The sequence below is a fragment of the Colossoma macropomum genome, unplaced genomic scaffold (genome assembly GCF_904425465.1).
Source record: "Colossoma macropomum unplaced genomic scaffold, Colossoma_macropomum, whole genome shotgun sequence".
Taxonomy (NCBI): Eukaryota; Metazoa; Chordata; class Actinopteri; order Characiformes; family Serrasalmidae; genus Colossoma; species Colossoma macropomum.
The window spans coordinates 15,832,525-15,855,614 of NW_023494804.1; the positions used below are offsets into that span (position 1 = coordinate 15,832,525).

Consider the following 23,090-nt stretch of genomic DNA (forward strand, 5'->3'; position numbering starts at 1 on the left):
CCTTCTCCACCACTGCAGAAACATCCTCACCCTCACCCTCAGCCAGATTAGGGGCCAGAACACTGTGTGGTGTCCAATCTCACATCCCCATCCTGTTTTCACTTTCCTTTGTTTCCGGTCATGATTTTAAATGTTATGAGTCATACATGTCACAGCCGTCAATCAAAGACTCTGGGAGGAGCCTCAAAAGGCATAGGTAGATATGTATGTGTCTGACTTTAGTGAGCTTGAATACATTCGTAACAAAGCCAGGACCAACTGAATTAAATCAGTGATTTTACAGTTAAAGGGGAACGCCACCAATTTTTCAGAAGTTCCACATAATTAAATGGTTAAGATGTAAGCAGAGTCATTCAGAGTGGTTTGGTGTGAAATGAGTCAGAATTGTTCACAGTGGTGGTGATAGGAACCAGACGTCCACCTCTAAAAGCTCCCTCAAAGTTATTACATGAAATGGTTATGAATACTTTGTGATGTCTGAGACACTGTTCTATGATAGTTTTGTGAAAAAATTTGGTCTAAAACATATTAATTTATTTGAATCCATTCATGGTGGAGGGATACATAAGAAGGCAAATTAGTTCCCAAAGAAAAATGAACTTGCGAAAGATGTGACTGGAACTGATTTGAAATTCTGCTTTTCATACTGACCAAACAAAATTCCTTCAAACCAGTAATCATAGCTATAAAGTTATGAAGAGTGGGACCAAAGCTTGTCTCAGAATTTTTTTTAATTTATATAGGACTTTATAGAGCATCCAAAACAGGCCAGGAAAACTACAAAACTATATAAACACAAGAGTGTCATAAAGAAAACAAAACAGGGGGGACAATGTAAAGAAAAGCAAACAACACAACAAACATGCACTGAAATAGCAAAGTACCAGAGGTAAATAGATTGTGAAAATAAATTGTAGAGTTTGGAGCCCTGCTGGTGGCATCTCATACATAAAAATAATATATTTATCTTGTTCCTATGCCTTACTAAGTCATGGCCAGGACTTGCATATTTTGATTTTCTTAGTGAAAATATTTCATCTTCTACAGGGAAAACACTTAAATGTGACATTTTTCTGCACATGTTAATGCAATTTATTTACTGAGTTTAACATATTGGAAAAAATAAAACACAAATAGAAAATATGCCATACCTTTTGCACAGGCTACATTTCATGTTTTATCTCCCAATGTGTTACATCAGTAAATAAATAGAAATTGTGCATTAAAATATGCAGAGGTACGTTCTCTGCTTCAATGTAAACTTGACCGTTTGAATTTGACCATGAGACAATATGTATATGAGGCATTAAAGCATGAAGAATGGGTTCCTCATTTTCTCGGCTGTTTTGTGTCCGTGAGCTGCTGTATCTGTGTGAAAGCCTTTTGTTTTTGTTCAGAGGTTAAAGGTCATTCACCCTGTGAACTTTTCTTCCTCACGTTTTAGTGCGGCTGTAAAACTTCTGCAGCATTGTTCATCCTCACCATGGAGAACTGATGGTGTTCCTATACAGCACCAGCCAAAAGTTCAGGCCCACCGTCATAAGCTCCCCAAACATGACCTGACAGGATTGATGCTGTTATTTAAAGGGGAACCCCATCAATTTGTCAAAATTCCTGTATAATTAAGCGGTTAAGATGTAAACAGTGTCGTTCAGAGTGGTTTGGTGTGAAACGCTTTGTTCTGGAGAAACTTAGAGTCAGAATTGTTCACAGAGCTGATGATAATAACCAGACGTCCACCTCTAAAAGCTCCCTCACAGAAAGTTATTACATTCCAGATGGTTGCTAAGGTGTTGCTAGACTGTTGCCATGTTATCCCAGGTGGTTGCTAAGGTGTTGGTAGGCTGTTGCTGTATTATCCCAGGTGGTTGCTAAGGTGTTGCTGGGCCTTGCTGTTTACTCCATCTGGTTGCTAAGGTTGTGCCATGCCGTTGCTGTGGAATTCCAGATGGTTGCTATGGTGTTGCTAGACTGTTGCCATGTTATCCTAGGTGGTTGCTAAGGTGTTGCTAGACTGTTGCCATGTTATCCCAAATGGTTGCTAAGGTGTTGCTAAGCTGTTGCTGTATTATCCCAGCTGGTTGCTAAGATGTTGCTGGGCCTCGCTGTTTACTCCATCTGGTTGCTAAGGTTGTGCCATGCCATTGCTGATGAATTCCAGGTGGTTGCTAAGGTATTGCTAGACTGTTGCCATGTTATCCTAGGCGCTTGCTAAGGTGTTGCTAGACTATTGCGATGTTATCCCAGGTGGTTGCTAAGGTGTTGCTAGGCTGTTGCTGTATTATCCCAGGTGGTTGCTAAGGTGTTGCTAGGCCATTGCTATGGTATCCCAGGTGGTTGCTAATGTGTGTATGTATATGTGCGAGTCTGTATGCAATGTCTATGAGGGGCAGTATGAGAAATGTCCTTTTTGACATCATCTGTGGCACATTTGAAATTTCTCAACATTCCACCATTAATTTCATATGAGGAAAAAATGTTGGAACAAACGCTGTATGAAAAACATAAGCATGATCGCTCCCAAAAACTAAAGTGCACTGTTCCCGTATAGGCTCTACGATCATGCTTTTGTAATTCTAGCTTGAAACCTGTGAAAAAGGCACAAAAAAGCAAAAAGCTTATGATAATAACATAACAGCACATTGACTTTGTCAAGCCAGCTTAATAAGAAAAACTCTGTGCTGCTGTGGTTGGACCTCATTGTGATTATCATGACTTTGATTATAATTATGTTAGATTTTCCATCACTTGTTGATGCAGACTGAAATCTTTCAACTACAAACGCAGCTACAGTCTGGTTGTTTATCTCCCTGTAAACAGTGGATGGACGTGCATGATGTCACTGAAAGGCATGTGCAGCATCTCCATAAACATGCAGTGGAAGGAAAAAGTGTGTTTAGTGTTACTGTCAGTGATGGGGAACAGAGTGAATCAGCGTTTGGTAACGGGACTTGGGCACAGACATGTATACTCCAGCATGCTCTGGACTGTTCACCGTGGGAGTGTTTTCTCCAGCTGTTTGTGAGGAGAAAGAAATGACTAATCCAAATTCACTTCTCATTTAATTCCTCACGTCTGAGACTACTAAATTAAACGGCCTGCCAAAGGTTTGTGGAGGCCCTGCCTTACCTTTTGTTGCTTTTCAGTGAAGTAAGAAAAAGTCACTGTACAGGTTTTGTGATCATAAAGCAACTGATATCTTTGTGTATATTTGTGTGCAACACCAAGCTTTGTGAAAGGGAAGCAAGCAAAACAAAACATATGTCCTATGGATGTAACAGTTCATCAAAGTAACATATTGGTATGAAGTTTCTACTGTTATTATTATGACTACTTTTTATATAATGTTGTTGAGTTACATTTTCAGTGTATTGGCAGATAATTTGCAGATTTCTCAAAATAAGTATAATAAGTAAAATAATGGTGGGCATGGTCTTTGGCTTGATTCTCCAAGCTAGCACTGCCGTTTTCCTCCAAATACACCTGATTAGAGTTTTATATGGTCAGTTATTACAAACCAACAAAGAAAACATGATCATTTGGAGTTAAAATGCTATTAAAAGGTTAACGTTCTCATGTCTGCTGCACATTACTGTTACTGTAGGCGCTGAGATACAACAGTAAGTCATGCAAGGACAGAGTTACGTCAGAGTCGTGTATCTTCATGTTTGACTAGTTGCGAGTTTTGCATGCCAGAGAGAGTCTAGTCTGGTGAAGATGTGGAAGGTTTGTTTAGTTCTGGGTGGCTGAGGAGAAGATTGTTGGATGGAGCAGGAGCTCTTGAGTAAACAGCCAGAACTCCAGGGGAGATGCTGTCTGAACATAGACATGTATATTAAAGGTCTAGAGAGCTGATGACGTCTTTCCATAGCCATAGGAAGGAAACTTGTCACTGTATTGATGCTCCCTCTCTGCAATGAAAATGGCTGGTCACCAGCAATACCAGCATATGTTGTGTTTTGGATACTGCTGGTCAACCAGTATGACCAAGTTGGGGTGACCAGCTAAACCAGACCCAGACTAGCATAAACCAGCATAGACCACCAAAAAATGTTTGCTGGGCTGTGTTTTTCTTTTAGCAGGGTATGAATATAACATACACGTATGTTCAAACAATGCAGATAAAGGCTAATGAAAAATGCTGACGTGTGCTGCATTTTTCTTAAATAAGAGTTTGACATGTTGATATGTGTACAAGATTTATTTCATTGCTTAAAAAGTTACTAGAGCCACCGACATAAGCTTGTGCACATATTGTGTACTGTTAGCATTAGCTAATGTAGCTAACTAGCTACATTCGTAAGCCAATTTTCTCTGTTAACATTAGTCAGCAATGTTAGCTGTAGATTAGCATATTACTTTGACTAACTTTTGGTAAAAAAGTGCTTGCTAGCCTAGCTAGCTGTGATGGTTTTAACTGATAGCTTTTAACTTAGGCCTTTCACAATGGAGCCATTTTAATTTGCACTGTTAACTTTTTTCTTGGCGACAGATGAAAAATTAAAATGTTAATTAAGCTTATACACATTTGCAATATAGGCTAATAAATAAGCTTTGGTTTATAATTATGTCTGTAAAAGCTTGGAAAATACTAGCAGTGATAGATAAGATTAATAGATTATGTGGTATTAGAAACAATATTGATAAATCAGTGGTAAACTGTTAAAGCCAGGCCTTCAGTTCAGGCTATAAGTGTCAAAACATGAAAAAATAACACACTTCTATGATATTATTCAATGTAGTTAGTGAATAATGAGCCTTAGAATGTAATAAGCCTGGGATTGTAAGGCGTTAAACTATTAGAGTCCTTTACACTGGAAAATACAGAATACCATTACTGACAATTGGACACCAGCAGAAACTGTTAACGTTTTCTATTATTTTTTTCAGCAGGGATGGTGGTAGTTAATCTAACGTGTAAGGCCTTCAGTCTGGCTGATTTGCCAGACATTTCTGGATTTTAAAGCCTTTTGTTTACAAATAACCACAAATTACAGATGTATCTTTTTAGTCTAGTAGGCCTTGAAGTATTCTCCTCAATATATAACATCAGGAAGACTGTCGTCTGTCAGGTGAGGACAAAGTAAAGTTCAAATTCTTCCACTTCATTGGAGCTACAAGCACAACGGTAGCAAGTTTGGACAAAACCAAAGGAGAGCAGAGTGAGAAAGTAAGCCGAGAAAGAATCTGAGAGAAGGAGAGAGAGAGAAAGGAAGGGAGCAGAGTGTGTGGGTGTTGTTAGATCAGGATGATTACAGAGATCCTGTAGAATTCAGCTATCACTAATTCGGAAAGCCCTCCTTCCTCAACAGCTGCACTCTCTCACACAGCACACTGACCATCAAATCCTCTAATCCTGACCAAAGACACTTGCCAGCAGAGAGAGAGTGAGAGTGTCCATTTTTATGTCTCTGAGGATGTTTTCACACCTACTTTGTTTTCTAAAATGAGTTTTGTTTTTTTGGGGGGTATTTGCAGCAGCTAAAGCACACTAAATTATACATGTGGGTGTTCTTTGATTGGCCAGAGGTTTACAAGCACTCTGCCACTTTCACGCCACTTGGAAGAAAAATATATGTACATATATTTCGTTGCTGTCCAAAGAAAACCATGTATCTCCATTTTTGTCAATTTTTATTTTTCTACATCATTACAGCACAGCAGCTGTCCTTTAAGTTGTGTGAAAATTTCATGATGAATGGACCAATAAAAATGCTCTAAAATCACTTGGAATAAAACTTCTTTACATTAACTTACACTGAAAGGTGAGAGTGTTTTTGTCTTCTCCTGTAAAGTTACTGTTTTGGAGATACTTGAGCAACAATTTCCTCATATTATGAACATATGTGCAATATATGTGATGTCTTAAAATACAGGTGCTTAATCATATATGGAAATATATTATTAGACCACCACTGTATAAAATCCTGATCTAACCCTCACATATTGTCGCTGTTGGAACAAAATCCTGTATCACAAAAATGTAAGGGAAGATTATTTCACAGGAGAAGGAAGAACTTGAAATGGAATTTAACCCTCTGGGTCTGAGGTCATTTTCTCGATCTGTTCATCTCTTCTTAAACTCTCCTTTAAAGGCTCTTCATATCACATGATTCTCATATGTTTCATATTTAAATGCTACATTATCTTCATCACTACTTTCCAAAACTGCTGCAGCAACTTCAGCAGCTGTAAACTCTCTGCACGCCATTTCACATGTGTCTCTGATGTGGACTAAATGAAGAATGAAGGGTTTTCTGGTGTGATGGTCAGTCTTTAGTGATGTCCTGAGTGTCTGTTGGTCAGTTTCACACTGAATGCAGACAGACACATGAATAAAAGATACAGAAACAGAGAATTTGACGAGTGGGCGACAGCAACTATAAATTCTGGAAATAAATTGCATCATCAGGAGACTGTACAGTCAGTTCTGGCAAAACTGTTATTTCTACAAATCAGCTCATCAGTAAATGTGTGTTTTGGCTCACAATACTCACTTGACCCCAGCAATCACATAAAACGGACGCAAGTTTTCTGTAATCAGCAGAGAGGGGGAAATAATCGCTAGTTTGGTGAAATGGGCAGAATTTCTGCTGGTTCGGTGGTCTCTGTTGTTTGAAGTATGTTTACATTGGCTCACTTCATGAGCACTCTTTGGTACAGATTGGGGGTGGGTTGGGGGGGCGATAAGAGCTCAAATTTATATCACGGTATTTTCCACTATATAATAATATATAATAATAATTATTTGATAATAATAACAAAAACAACAGTAACAGAAAGTGGAAAAGTGCATTTTCTGAAGAAAATACAGAGTGATTGTACAGTTTAAGTACCAAAATGTTTCTAGGTGGTTGCTATGATATCCTAGGTGGTTGCTAAGGTGTTGCTAGGTGATTGCTTTGGTGGTGCTAGGCAGTTGTTATAGTATCCCAGGTTCTTGCTAGGTGTTGCTAGCATGTTACTAAGTGGTTGTTATGGTATATACCAGGTTGTTGCTAGGTGGCTGCTGTGGTACCCCACATGTGGCTAAGGTGTTACTAGGTGGTTGCTATGGTATCCCAGGTTGTTGCTACAGTGTTACAAGGTGGTTGTTGTGGTACCCCACATGGTTGCTAGGGTGTTGCTAGGTGGTTGCTAGGGTGTTGCTAGGTGGTTCCTGTGGCATCCCAGGTGCTTTCTAAGGTATTGTAAAGTGGTTCTTACAGTATTCCAAGTGGTTGCTAGGGTGTTCTTAGGCTGTTGCTATAAGGTAACAAATAAAAATCTCCTACAGAAAATAAGAAAAGCAAAAAAGAGAAAAAAAATATAAATTTGATTACAATAGTGTGCACAGTCATCAATAATATATACATATACACTATATTGCCAAAAGTATTTGCTCGTCTGCCTTCACACGCATATGAACTTGAGTGACATCCCATTCTTAATCCATAGGGTTTATTATGATGTCATCCCACCCTTTGCAGCTGTAACAGCTTCGACTCTTCTTAGAAGGCTTTCCACAAGGTTTAGGAGTGTGTTTATGGGAATTTTTGACCATTCTTCCAGAAGCGCATTTGTGAAGTCAGACACTGATGTCGGACGAGAAAGTCTGACTCGCAGTCTCCGCTCTAATTCATCCCAAAGGTGTTCTATCGGGTTGAGGTCAGGACTCTGTGCAGGCCAGTCAAGTTCTTCCACACCAAACTCGCTCATCCATGTCTTTATGGACCTTGCTTTGTGCACTGGTGCGCAGCCATGTTGGAACAGGAAGTTTCCCAAACTGTTCCCACAAAGTTGGGAGCATGAAATTGTCCAAAATCTCTTGGTCTGCTGAAACATTAAGAGTTCCTTTCACTGGAACTAAGGGGCCGAGCCCAACTCCTGAAAAACAACCCCACCCCATAATCCCCCCTCCACCAAACTTTACACTTGGCACAATGCAGTCAGACAAGTTCTGTTCTCCTGGCAACCGCCAAAACCAGACTCGACCATCGGATTGCCAGACGGAGAAGCGTGATTCGTCAATCCAGAGAACACGTCTCCACTGCTCTAGATTCCAGTGGCAGCGCTTTACACCACTGCATTTGACGCTTTGCATTACGCTTGGTGATGTAAGGCTTGGATGCATCTGCTCGGCCATAGAAACTCATTCCATGAAGCTCTGTATGCTGTTCTTGAGCTAATCTGAAGGCCACATGAAGTTTAGAGGTCTGTACCGATTGACTCTGCAGAAAGTTGTCGACCTCTGCGCACTAAGCGCCTCAGCATCCGCTGACCCCGCTCTGTCATTTTACGTGGCCTACCACTTTGTGGCTGAGTTGCTGTCATTCCCAATCGCTTCCACTTTGTTATAATACTACTGACAGTTGACTGTGGAATATTTAGTAGTGAGGAAATTTCACGACTGGACTTACTGGACTCACGGTACCATGCTGGAATTCACTGAGCTCCTGAGAGCGACCCATTCTTTCACAAATGTTTGTAGAAGCAGTCTGCATGCCTAGGTGCTTGGTTTTATATACCTGTGGCCATGGAAGTGATTGGAACGCCTGAATTCAATGATTTGGATGTGTGGGTGAATACTTTTGGCAATATAGTGTATGTTAACAATAATGCAATAATATTTAATATAGTTACTGTCATGTTACTGTTTCAAGGCCTACCAAACTGCTACTTCATTAAATTTTGTCTGTATGGCCTGTATGTTGGAGTTCAGTGTTAGGCTACAGGTCCCAGGCACTGAAAAAGAGCAAACGCCTTTCAAAATAAAAGTTTTGCCAAGTCACAAAAGTAAAAATACATTTTTGAACCTAGTCACAGCGTATCACAGACATGTATCTGTGTGAGTGTGTGTCTTTCCTTAGCTGCTGTGTGGAATATGAGGTCAGAGGTCAGCTGAGGCCAGAGAGCTTCTTGGGTCCAGTCTGAGACGACCTGTCGACCCTGCAGTTGAGTCAGAAGCAGAAACAATGAGAGCTTTTTCTGCACTACAGTGGTATTAAGCAGGCGGGACGTGCTGACCTCGCACTGACTCAGTGATGAAGACAGAAGGCATGCGGCTGCAGACGTGCTGGGTTCAATACGGTGGTGCGATTGTAGAGAGGATGTGTGGGTATTCTGGCTTCTATATCCATGTTTGGAATGTGGGAGTCTGCTCCTCACACAGGAATTACAGTGATATAGTTTAGTATACACACTGACTGGCCACTTCATTCACTCCACCTCCTTGTATGTACACTCACTGTCCATTTTATCAGCTCCACTGACCATAAAGGAGCACTAAGTAGTTCTGCAGTTACAGACTGTAGTGCATTTGTTTCTCTGCATACCTTGTTACACTGTTCTTCAATGGTCAGGACCCCTACAGGACCATCACAGAGCAGGTATTATTTGGGTGGAGGGTCATTCTCAGCACGGCAGTGACACTGATGTAGTGGTGGTGGGTGTGTTAGTGTGTGTTGTGCGAGTGGATCAGACACAGCAGTGCTGCTGGAGTTTTTAAACACCTCAGTATCACTGCTGGACTGAGAATAGTCCACCAACCAAAAATATCCAGCCAACAGCGTCCTGTGACCACTGATGAAGGACTAGAGGATGACCAACACAAACTGTGCAGCAACAGATGAGCTATCGTCTCTGACTTTACATCTATAAGGTGGACCAACAAGGTAGGAGTGTCTAGTAGAGTGGACAAAAAACTCCAGCAGCACTGCTGTGTCTGATCCACTTGCACGAGTGCAACATTAAACAATTAGCTTTTCGTTCATTCATGTAACCTAAATGAAAATATCCGTGAAAAGAACACAGGTTTGGTTCCCCTTGCTGCCCTCTAGCCATCACATGGATTTGTTCAATTCCATCAGCTAGTTTAAGTTAATGAAGGATTAATCATATAAATCAGAAATTAGATGGTTACTGTAAAGACTGGACTTGCAACTGGATTTGTAAATGCTGCACAGAGAACAATAACAATGGATTATTTATTTACTGCCCAGATAAATAGCTTTACAACATGAGATTCAACTAACTGGCTCCATTATAAACCATCTCTCACTCTCCTCTCTCTCCCTTTGTTCCTCTGTTCTCTCTCTTTGGTCTCTCTCTCTTTGTTCTCTCTTTCTCTGTTCTCTCTCTCTCTCTCTCCCTCTTTGTTTTTTTATCTCTATCTGTCTGTTCTCTCTCTCTCTCTCTCTCTCTCTCTCTCTCTCTCTCTCTCTCTCTCTCTCTGTTGTTTAATGACTTTTCTCTTTGTAGTTTCTCTCTCTCTGTCTCTGATAAAGTCTGTCTCAGTGCTTGTTCAGTTTGGGACACGTTTCTGGCCAACGTGAGTCGGACCACAGGAAGTGAATAAGAGGGGAGACGTCTGGCAGGGCGTCCGCTCTCCCCTCCTTCGCCCCACAGAGGAACATTATTAGTGTGTAAATATTATGATTGCAGCATTCTGAGGATATGAATAGAAGGGTTTACAGAGTAGTCATGCGCAGGGCCAACTGAGAAAGTTACTTTATAGCAATTTAAAACTTTCTATCGGCTTGATCAATATTAGAATCAATGTTAAGCTCAATTTTTACCCTCAGACTGTAAAAACTACACTTGCTGCAGATTCATACTGGATTCAGATCATTAGGCTACAGGGTTATAGACAGTTTTCTTGGCCAATTGTGCTCAGTATTATACAGTATACGGTAGACAGTAGTTGTGGAATATGTGGACTATGAAGAGTTTCCTCCTCGTCTCCACTCACACACAGGTAGCGGTGAGTGTGTGAGGGTGTATGAGCAGGTCTGAGTGCACTGTGTGTCTGGCAGCGGTGTGTGAGTTAATGGCTATCACACACACGCGCTTCATCCATCGCTCTCAATGAACGCTTTGTCCAGTTTCTGCTCTAAAAACAGACTGTGATCGACATGGCCTGAAAATCACATGTCAGAGATGACTGAACAGAAACCCGCTCACATTTCTGACATTATTAACAAGGACATAAATGCACTACTTCATGCAGTGTGTGGTATCTCCGTATCTGAGTTTGTTGGAATAGTTTAAAGTGATGGTTTGGTAAAAAAATTTAATTTACTCCCCCTTTTTCTTACTGAAAATGTAGCAGATCAAAATTTTAAAAGTGGCAAATATGTAAGAAACCCAAAAGGAAGCTGCACCCAAAATCACTTTCCATCAAATTCAAATGAATCAAAATCAAATTTTCTACTTACAAACACTAGTGGTATGGAAAATTTGGAACTTTTCCACCTGTTTCAGCTTGTTTCTTCTGTTTTTCTTCATATTTTGCTTAGTTAAAGCTGCGCTATGTACGTTTTTGGGATTTGAAGACCTCTCTGGTGGAAATGTGTAATTGCACACAACATACATTATGTGGCGAGGGTTGTGCTTCGGACCCCTTCCCCGAGCGGATGAATCTGCTGATTGAAAGAGAATTCAAAGAGAACTCACTCTAAACTTGGTGACGGACGCGTCTTCTGAGGATGTCAGTAAATTGTCTACTATTGTCATTGTATTTTCATCAGTATAATGTGGATTTGAGATCATTTGAGACCTAAACATTGAGCCAGAGAGTCTGTGTGTGACGTTAATACGTAAAGACGTACAACATGGTGTGAAAAACTCAGTGCCTCTGACTTTTAAATGATTATTTCAGACTTTACAGGGCGACTCACAGCGGCACACACTCACCATATTTTAGCCTGTTTGTATTTTCCTCACTCAGTAATGGCAAAATGTGATTATCAGAACTGGGTCTTCAATTTATGATATAAACGTCAGTCAAAACATGAGGAAAACCCCTACCTTATTGAATATGCTAAATTCTGCTAGCACCCCTATGGGATTGTACTAGTTTGTCAGTGCTAAGCTAATGGCGACAGACATTTTAAGCTTCTAAAGGACATTCTATGTTTTACTTCAACCTTATGACAGACATATTAGCATATATTTTACATTGTAGCAGTTTTTGGCTCAGTAAAGAACTCTATAATAGAGCTAAAGCAGCTGTTTTCCATTTCTAACAATGCTCTGGTAAGGCTGCCGCATGTATTCAGTTTAGGACTAGGACTTGCAGAACGCCTTGAGTGGTGTTTGTAGGACTTCCAAGAATTTAACCATTTATTTTCCATCAACACGTAGGAACAAAGCAAGAGTAACACTCTAATATCGAAAAAAAATTAACTAAAAGTTACAGACATGCATTTTTTAGTGGCCAGTAATCACTGGGCCTTCTCTGAGGGCCTAGACGGCCCTGAGGGATCCCCTCTGGTGGTCAGTATGTTATGTCATACAGTGTGTGCATTCACCAAGACAGAACCCAAAAAGGGGTTCTTTGGAGCAACGCCATGGAAGAATCACCTCCCTGAGGAACCTTCCAAAGGTTGTTTTCTAAAGAACCATGTTTGTAAATGAGATGTGTCAGAATGATCCTCCACATAATGATGAGGTTCTACACCAGTCAAAGCCAAGAACAACTGACGAACCTTATGTTTAGTAGTGTGGTATACATTAAGATCTTGCACAGTCTGGTTTTTGCAGCAGCTCAGAAGGTGAAGCAGGTTCACACTGCTGGAAAATCCTGAGACTGATGAAACAGAGGCATTCCTTTAGTCCAGACTGAGTCAGAGATGTGTTTGGTCTGGACTTTAGGTGGAGGTCACACTGCGGGGTGTGTGTTCCTCACCTTACACACTCCGCTCTTTGGTTTCCTGATGAACTTCTCAGCCAAAAAACACAGTGACTCCAGTAAAAAATGCAGTTCCTTGTTTTTTTCTCCTCCATCTTTAGATACAGCACTGTTCAAAAGTTTGGACACACCTGTTTTATAAACGTTTGCTTTATTTTTTACTATTTTCAACATCTTAGATTGACAGTGAAGACCATTACATTATGAAAGAACATGTGGCCAAAAAGTGTTGATGCAGCTTTACACGTTCTCAGCTTCATGAGGAGCCACCTGAGATGATTTTTCTAACATCATGTTGGTGCAGTCATATAAAAAACCTGTTTCTCAAACATCTTGTAATAAAAGGATGGATAGAAATTGTAAATATTTATAATAAAATTTCTGTAATAAAATGTTCTGTACAAAAATGTACATAAAATTAATGCAAAATGTTTTTTTCATTAAAAGTGTTTGTTTTAGAAATAAACACATCCATTGGAATCAACACTGCTACCTAAAATTGTCTTAAAAAACTATTTTAAGCATTTAAGCAAAAGCCTTTAGACCACATTGTCTTTAAAGGGCATATCATGGAAAACCTAAGTAGCTTTTTCAGCAGTGAAAGAGTCAGTACTATATAATCATTATTAAAAATATCAAAACACATCATTCATTCCTCGGTCCATACAGTCCTTATATGAAAACGCTACACAAAAGCTAGCATGTATGTGATGTCAGCCTGTTTAATTGTTAGGGATAAAGAGAGGCTGAAAAGGGTCATGTAAAAGTGATTTATGCTGGTTGTGGTACATAAAACTACATAAAGTATTATATGTGGACCTCAGGGAAATAAAAAAATTAGAAAAATGCAGAGTGTGGGCTCTTTAATGTTATGAAAAGCATACATTCAGTCAGGTGTGTCCAGACGTTTGTCTGGTGCTGTGTTTAGGTTAAAACTTGCTTCCTTTACGTCTGGCAGCTCATTTCAGGAGCTGTGAGACCACCACATTCCTCCAGCCTCACGCTTCACAGTCTGGGTTTCATTTACACCCCCCCCCTCGTCCCCTGCCCACCGTGATGGCTAGTGTGGTCAGTTGGAAACACTCCCCTTCCCTGCATTACTGCTAAAATAAGGCCTTTAAAACGTTCCTTTGAGCTGATGCCATTGCAGGGAAAAACAACCCCCTTGTTTTTTATGGTGAACATTTCTGGACGCACGTAGGCTGTAGGGTCCTTCAGCGGACGCTCAGACAGACATGCTCATTTTATATGGGCATTTATTAGTTTTATAATAAAAACTGAATAATTCACATTAGTTACTGAATCATAGTAGATACTATTCAAATTCAAATAGACAAAATAAAAGACAGTTTACGACTAGATAACATTTATGTTAAACACTCACATTAGTTATTAGTTACATAGCATATAAACTAACATTATAACAAGCATAAAGCACAGCAAGGACAAAATACATTTACAAGAAAATGAGGTAGATATATGTGTGTATAGAGTGCTGTATGAAGGCGAAAGTATGCCCCGTTCTGCTGCAGCGTGTGAGGAATGTGCCATAGCCTGGTGGTCTAAGAGCAGTGAACTATAGGACATGTGAGACTGGGCTTATTCTTTTCAGAGGTCAGAGAGCGCGGCCTATGTCACCTCACTGTCCATCAGTAAAGATAAAGGCAGACGTAGCGTTCACTGTTGTTTTGCTTTGAGATTGTTTATCCAAAGAGGGGGCCACCCAGTGTACTCAGTGTACAATGCTCTATTACCTAATCTGTCACATCAACAAAGTTCTCTAAAATCCTCCAAACACTATTGCCTTTTGTGAGTCAGTTGTTAGTTTGACCCCAGTTTTTAAGACCTTGTAATATGTGAGCTTTGGTTTATGCTCCCTTAGCCTTTTTTCCTGGTCATGTGTTCTGTTCTTCATAAAACATGTCCAGGTTATTTATGGTCACAGTTTATGGAGGCGACTATGAGATGTGATGTCATTAAAGCTCGATTCACAGGTTTGAGAAATTTTAATGGGTAAAATTAATAGTTTGGCAGAAAAAGCTGCACCGTTTTCCTGTCATCTATAACAATGTACAAACTTCAGGCCACTATTGTGTCTAGCTTTGTCTGTGTTTATAGATATGTCTTAAGAATAACTCTAGTTTGCATTGAAGTCCCTGTAGTTACTGAATAATAAGCCTTAGTATGTAATGAACGTGGGATTTTAAGGGGTTAAAGGGCCCATATCCTACATTTTTTATTTTTCTTTGGTCCTTCTGGAATTTCTGTGGCCATAATTGATTTTCTCACCTTACTTTATCCCTTACAAATAAACTGTTATAATAAACCTGTTTTTGTTACTGTGTTTTTAAAGGTGATGTGTGTAAATTACCTCTGTTCTGATTGGTTGCTGCACTTAGTGCCTGCAAAAAGCACTCAGAGCTGAAATGCTGCCTTAAACCTTACTATGAATAGGCAGGGCTAAACTGCTGTAGGCTGAATATGGATATATGTAAATAAGTAGGATATATAAAAATTTGACAGAGGTGGTGATAGGAACCAGTGGTCACCATGACTACAACACAAATATAGACATTTTATTTACTGTCCAAAACCACCAGTAACCCAACACGTGTCTTCTGAGTTTTATATGGAATGTTGATGATTGGAAAATAGGGGAAAATCTGAAATAACAAGTTTTGTTTTGCCTCACATCAACCTGCATGTAGCAATCCAACATGAATGGATTTTAAAACTACATTTTAGGCCAAAACCTTCTCAAAAACTGTTGTAAAACAACATAAAGGAAGCATATTGTAATAACTTTTCTTATAGACAGATGATTTTTGTGTTTTGACACGTTTTCTACTCAAACATGTCTTGGCTGATTCATAAATTCAACCTTTTGCAGAAATGTTCCTTGAGAGTTTTTCTGCTTGTGTTAATGAGCTTGAAGAATGAAATAATCAACGTGAAGTTGTAAGATGCATCTGTTTGCCCTGGAACTGAAACAATCAGGGTTAACCTTTATTGAAATGTTATCTATTGATCTTCTCTCTCAGACTCTGGATGTGCAGGTGGAGGATGTGCGTATCCGGGCGACGTATTCCCAGCGCAAACGTGTTCCCATCACAGAGGGCTTTGTGGAGCTGAAGGATGCTGGGAAATGGAGGCAGATTTGTGATGAGGATTGGAACATGATGAACAGTCGTGTTGTATGTGGCATGTACGGTTTTCCTGGAGTGAAGGGCTTCAACAACAGAGCCTACAAGTAAGTGTTTCCTTTGCTCTAACACAGGGGTCCCTAAACTTCTTTACTCCAGGACCCACATGTAGAGGTACTGTTTGTTCTGAGACCTACCCATTGTGTAAAGTAAGATACGACTTATGGTGTTGGTGGGAAGCCTAGTGGTAGGAGAAATGAGCCAGCAACCAGGGGGTTATGGGTTCAAATTCCAGGACTGTCTGGCTATTCCTGGTTGTGCCATTGGTGACCTTAACACCCCTACCCCACCCCCCACTGCTCCAGGGGGTGCTGCTCTACATGTGATGCTGCGCTGTTCCCAGACTGGACATAGCTAGCTGAGAGTGTGCAGTGGGGAGAATTGCCACTCAGTAATGTCTTTCAGGTTGGTCAGACACTAGAGGGTGCTCCTGAGCAAGTGAATGGGCTCCTTTGGAGCTTTTGTGCAAAATTGTAGTTTGTAAATGTTCAGTACTATTTTATATATAAAATACACCAACTATTGGAATATAGAACAGTATCAAATCTTGACAAAAGTGTCAAATCTTTTACGTCTGTTACAAAAACTTTATGGTTATCATCTGCTTTAGCAGGTCAGTGCAGTTGTGTGTCATCAGCAAAGCAGTGCAAGCTAATGCCATATTTATAAAGAACTGCAGTCAGTGGCAGTAATTGTGGTTGTACTATTGAAAATAGTAGTGGTCCTAGAACAGAGCCCTGTGGGACACCATACTTAATTTTTGTATGTATAGAACCTTTTACATGCATAAACTGATATCAGCCAGTCAGGTAGGATTGAATTAAGGAAGCAAGGTAATTTAAGGACTAGTTTACATGTGGGGGTGGATAAAATGACAATATTTTCTGAACATATCGGTGATATCGTCAGTACTTAAAGAACAGTAAGTACATGTGAAAGTATGTATTTCATTGCAAAGTGAGAGTTAGACAGTTAGGCCTGTTTAATTCGAGTTTGTGCAATACAATATTATTATTATTATTATTATTATTATTATTATAGTATTATACTGTGTGGCCCTACAGGTTCTAGTTTGTCTGTAAAACCTTACCATATCTCAGAAAAATGAAATGTTGTAATGCATAGTGTGTATCATGATCGTGATATAACATTTTGCTATATTATCCAGCTCAATTTACATGAAATTTTTGTTGTAAAATGCACCATACAAGTAAAATTAAAATGGACCGAACTGATTAGTTTACTATTTAAATTGGGTGTATAAACTGTATGCAAAAGTATAACTTGCACCTGCATTGCATTAAAGTTATTAACTTAATCTTTTTCTTTGATTTAATCATACGTCCAAAACTGTATACTGCCATTCCAGACAGTACTTCAAAATGAGAGGTTTTTGATGCAGCTCTTGTGATTAAATTTGAGTCCGACCTGAAAATGCACCTTTGTAGACATAATGAAGCTGAGATGATCACTTTCCATTTATTAGCTGCTCCAACATTCCTTTCCCCTCATTTTTCTTCTGAAGTATAAAAACAACACAGACTCCCTGTCATTGAAATATGCAGTTCTGGGCTAAAAGACTGGCACTGAATGGAATGTAATACTGTAATTTTTCAAATCATCATTTGAAATATGAGAAATATTCAGGTGTGTGGTGATGCGCTGCTGCAGATCAAGAGATTAAATGAGCCTATAAGGGGTGAGAGAGTGCAAACGTTTCCTCACAAGCCAGAAAAGACAAGTTTAATAGAAACCAGATTGTCAGATGGATGCGAGTGTGTGGGGTCTGTTTGGCTTCCATCTAACCTTAAAATAACATTTATGCACCATTTAGACACTGAGAATGCACTTAGAATGAACTTTAGTCCATGTTTATAGATAGCACAATAGTCTTTTTCCACGTTTTCCAAATATTCCTAAATCAGTGTGAGTGGATGTGCCGGCTTTGCTGTAATCAGATTTGTTTTGTTTTGTTGTGTTCCTCCCAGGCTGCTATCTCAGCGCAGGAAGAAGAATTACTGGGGTTTCTCGGTGAACTGCACGGGGAACGAGGCACACTTGTCCTCCTGCAGGATGGGTAAAGCGCTGAAGCTGGTGGGGAACAGTACATGCGCCCGTGGGATGCCCGTGGTGGTCAGCTGTGTTCCGGGCAGAGCTTTCGCCCCCACACACTCCGCCGGCTTCAGGAAGGCCTACAGACCCGAGGTACAACACCAACAAACACAAACACACAATGTAGCCTGCACTAAAATACACTATATTCATCATTGTTCTCTAAATGTATCACAAAAAAAAATCATAACACAACACAAGTGCATGGGAGCACTGCAGCGGGAATTAACCTGCACAAAGACTGGACAAGAGAGACTAAAACTGTTCTTCCTCAGAGAAGGTCATCATCACATACCACACATCCTGTTTAGCTTTTTTATTTTTTTTCCTCTATGCAACAAACTCAATGTGGACATGTTATTGTTGTTTTTGTAATAACTGGAATAATGGAAATGGAACTGCAACAACGGAATAATAAAAATGGAATAACAGAAATGGCAGATTATTTTACTTGTTTCGAGAAATAATGCTTAAAATAAGCAAAATTATTTGCCAATGAAATAAGACACTTAAATAAGATAAAATTGCTTAAAACAAGCAAAATATTTAGAAATAGTTTGAATAATCTTTTAACGTTCTTACAGCAATCTCATAATGAGAAATAATGATACATTGACTGGATTCAAGATGTTTACACTAAGATAAGCTAAGTTAAGAACTGCGAGAAGGGGATTTTATCACAGGGAAAAGGTGTTCTTAGGTACGATGCGAAGCGGAGTAAAACCCCCCTGTGATAAAATCACTGTAATGCACAGCCTCGAGTGGCTTATTGCTTTTATAAAATGGCGGTCAACATAAAATATGATAAAATACACCATTTTTCAGAAAATAGTTTAATTTATTGATATTATCAACAGACATAAACAAGTATTCCTCCAAGAAATGTAGTTCCTTTAGAGTATAGTTTCACTGCCAAGCAACCATGGACCGCTGAATGAGGTCAACGTTCATGAATTTTTAAACTTTTTGTCATGTAACAATGAACATATGATAACACAGCACTGTTTAATGGAAAAACCCTCACTTTATAAGTTCTTTTTGGCCACCTGATTACCACCAGGAGTTTTATTTAGCACCAATGAGCTGAATCTCAAAAGCAATTTAAATACTGGACCCTGAAGCCCAACAGTGCAAAATCTAGCTAAGAAAAAGTAATTTGGGATTCAGACACATCCATACTTGACGATTTAGGGCGTACAGAGCCATTTGGGATTCATCCTGGGTTTGAGCTACTTCTCACAGTTCAGTTCTACAGTTCAGTTTTTGTGATGAGGTCATATAGCTGTGTGTATACCGGGTATTTACAACGGCTTTGGAGTAGAATAACAACAATGCCATAATTTTAAATATAAATAGAATCATAGAAACACAATAACGAAAAATGAACTAATAAGTAAAATAGCAAAATGGAGTAATATAAAATATACAAGGAACAGCAGAAAAGGAACAATATAATCGCATTATTAGGAGTAGAATAACAACAATGCTATAATTTTAAACTAATAGCAAAAAAGGTGTAATATAAATGCAGTCATAGAAACTGTATAACAAAAATGTAAAAATATGTGAGTTTTTTCTAACGTTAGAGACACGTAGAGCAATTCTGAGGGTTTTATCGGTTCCTGACTGTCCCAGGAACTACATTTCGTGGTGGAATACTTGTTTATGTCAATTATTATTATTAATAAAATAAAATTAATTTATGAAAAAGTGTGTGTTTTATCAGATTTTGTGTTGGAAAACATTTTATAAAAGCAATAAGCCATCTGAGGCTGACCGTTACAGTGATTTTATCACAGGAAAGGAAGTTTTACTCCACTCCACGTCGTGTCTAAGAACACCCTTCTCGTGTTTAAACACCACATGGCTTATTGCTTTATCACAGTGTTTCCCACAAGCATGAACTGTACTATCTATATTTGTCTTAGGTATAAATTGAGAGCATTTAGGCACAATCCTTTAGATCAGAGCACCTTGAAGATTCTGAGAAATATACTTTTGACCTGTGCTGTATATGAGAAAAGAGGGAACGTTCCAGTGACATGTGCCTGCATGTGAAACACTCTTTTCCGTTCGTTTATTTCTGTGGAAAGAAGGAGAACCCAGTGTAGACTTTCATGTGGAGTCACTGTAGCTTCATTTTACACTTACCACAGAACCTCAGATTCTCCCCTGTCCTGCAGCTGCAATGTGACTCGCATATTTCAGATAGAGAAACTGTAGCTAATCTGTCATTTTCCCCATGAATCATCCCTATTTTTCCTCTTTAATGCACGAGAATCCACAGCAGTTCCCATACAGCTTGGCAAGCAATGCAGGCTTACACAGTATATCAACCCAACACCAGGACTTCCAGGAAAGTGCTTTGAATAGTCAGAAGATTATGTAAGAGGTGGAGGGTCCGTGAGGATAAGGAGCCTGTGAATGGCGATGAGGGCCATGATTAGATGTTTATAGAGCGAGTTGATGTGGATTTCATGTTTATTCAGCGTGTGGAGTGATGAATATTCCAGCCTGACGTTGTCATCTGGAACAGCTCTACAAGGACTGCGGGGCTACCCTGAATAAACAGGTTTTAAACAGGGGTTCATTGGCCCTGTGGAGCTGAAGCAGGCCTTAAGCTCTGCCTTCATATCAGACTGTCCTGGGGTCAGTCTTTAAAGAGAAATTCCACCCATTTTTCTAATTTCCTTTATAATTAAATGGTTAAGGTATAAACAAAGTCATTCAGAATGGTTTGAAATGCCCCGTTCTAGAACTTTACTGAGTCAAAATTGTTCACAGTGGTGGTGATATGAAACAGACGTACACCTGTGAAAGCTCTCTAATGGTAAACTGTGACTGTTAGTGCTAGGCCTTCAGTCCAGGCCCTAAATGTCAAAAAATGTGAAGGAAAGACACTTTTACAATATTGCTTCACTAACTTCTGCTAGGCCCCCAATGGGGTTTCTAATAGTATGTAGCTAGCTAATGCTAGTGCCCATGAGCGTTTTTTGGCTGTTTTAGATTAAGCGCAGACATTCAAGGCTTGTAAAAGTAATTTAATATGTTTTATCTGCAGCTTCTAACAGATATTATCATATATCTGAGCTTGCATGTATCAGTTTTACAGTGACTCTTTCAGTAAAGAATTCTGACATAGAGCTGCTGCTGCTGTTTTACATTCCTAAAAGCTAACCAGAACCTGCTTAGATTATGGCTAGTGTTCAGAGTCAATGATGTATCTAGAACATCCAGAGAGACTAGAGTCATGCTTTTGATGAAATTAATTCCATTGTAAATGGAAGTGTGATTGATTGATTCCTCTGTTACATCCTAATTATGTTAGTAGTTAATCTAATGTGTAAGGTCTTTAGGCTAGCCTCTGAAGTCCTAACCAATGAGAGAGCTCGCTCAGCAGTATCTACCTAGATACCACAAATCAAACAATCCTGATTGGATAGTTTTCTTTTGAGAATCACTGTATTATTACTACAATACTGTGTTACAGTGTTAAAATACAACAAGCAGGACAATTATTTTATCATTTTTTTAGTTCCCAGAAATCATTAGGCCTTCTCAGAACACTTAGAGCTCCCTGAGTACATAATGCTAATGCCAGCTAGATCTTTTGAGGTTAAAATAGAATACAATATAAAAGGATAGAATATAGTAGATTAGAATAGAATAGAATAAAACAAAATAGAATGGGATGGAATAGAATAGAGTAGAGTAGAACAGGATGAAAAAGAATAGAATGGGATAGAATATAGATAGAATACAATGAATAAGTACAGAATAGAATAGAATAGAATAGAATAGAATGGGATAGAATAGACTGAGAGAATAGAATAGAGTAGAATAAAATTAATAGAATGAAATAAAATAGAATGGAATGGAATAGAACAGAATAGAATAGAACAAAACAGAACAGAATGAGATGGAATAGAATAGAATAGAATAGAATGGAATGCCTTTAATGCTCTTGAAAGAAGCTAAATCCAGCCTGTTGTGAGATGGACCGCTGGAATTGCCAACTGGCACTGATTTAGAATTGAAAAACAGTGAATCTCAGTGAATGTAATCCAGAGACGCTGATCTCACTCTCTCTGCAGAGGATGAATGAAACATTTTTAGAGATGGGAGAGATGGGACTAATTAGAGTATACAGTACCGACCACATAGTCCGCAGGGAAAGCCCAGCCAAACCTAGAATGAAGCATAAACCACAGTGATGATCTGCACTTTTCCTGCTGTTCAGTGATTTCCGGTTGGAGAAGTTTCATACAGAGTTGATTATAGGGGTATAAAAATGAGTTGTGATGAAGGTGGTGGTTCAGCTGCACCAAGTTCGGAATGACTCAATTATAATAATATTCAATAGCACATGCTCAAAAAATCTAAATTCTCTGGTTTGGTGTACTATTTTTGTTCATATTACTCCATTGGGTAACTGTCCGTATCACCATATCACTGTCCATATCACTCCCTTGGGTAAACGGTTCCTCCAATTACATTTGTGTATTTAGTGCATTTAAAAAAATAATTGTGTATTTTGTAGTTGAGTTGTGGTGAAATTTGTGATTTCATAATCTTAAGTCATCAAGACTTGATGAACTGGACTAGCTTCAGTTAAGAAGACAGCCTGAAAGTTTCCTACCGTACCTGCACTGTTTAGTGGATCCCAGAAAAAACCTTCAATGTTTATGTTTTTCCCAGCAACCCCTGGTGCGTCTACGTGGCGGGGCAAACATAGGTGAGGGTCGTGTGGAGGTGCTGAAGAACGGAGTGTGGGGGACGGTGTGTGACGATAACTGGGACCTGAAGGCCGCCACAGTGGTGTGTAGAGAGCTTGGCTTCGGCACGGCAAAAGAGGCTCTGACCAGTGGCCGCATGGGGCAGGGTGAGTATTTACAACTGCGCCCTTCATATACATAGATTATAGGTGTTCAAACTGTAAGGTGGTTTATGAAGAAATTGCAGGGGGGTGAGGGGTGAGATACAAAATAGCAAAAAGTATAAATATAAATCCGTAATATATAAATATTAGAATATTTGGTCATTTTTTACAACCACTTTTTACTTTATTTGTTTATGAATTTTATTTAGTTTATAATAAGTGGTCA

General features: G+C 39.3%; 1 protein-coding gene across 1 annotated transcript in view; it reads left to right on the forward strand.

The window, feature by feature from the left end:
• Window positions 1-23,090, forward strand: part of loxl2a (lysyl oxidase-like 2a) — a 54,777-nt gene that overhangs the window by 15,763 nt on the left and 15,924 nt on the right. The window contains exons 4-6 of the mRNA XM_036595063.1: window positions 15,712-15,920; window positions 17,862-18,078; window positions 22,684-22,867. Of these exons, the coding sequence (XP_036450956.1) occupies window positions 15,712-15,920; window positions 17,862-18,078; window positions 22,684-22,867 (610 nt within the window). The remainder of the gene's footprint in view (window positions 1-15,711; window positions 15,921-17,861; window positions 18,079-22,683; window positions 22,868-23,090) is intronic.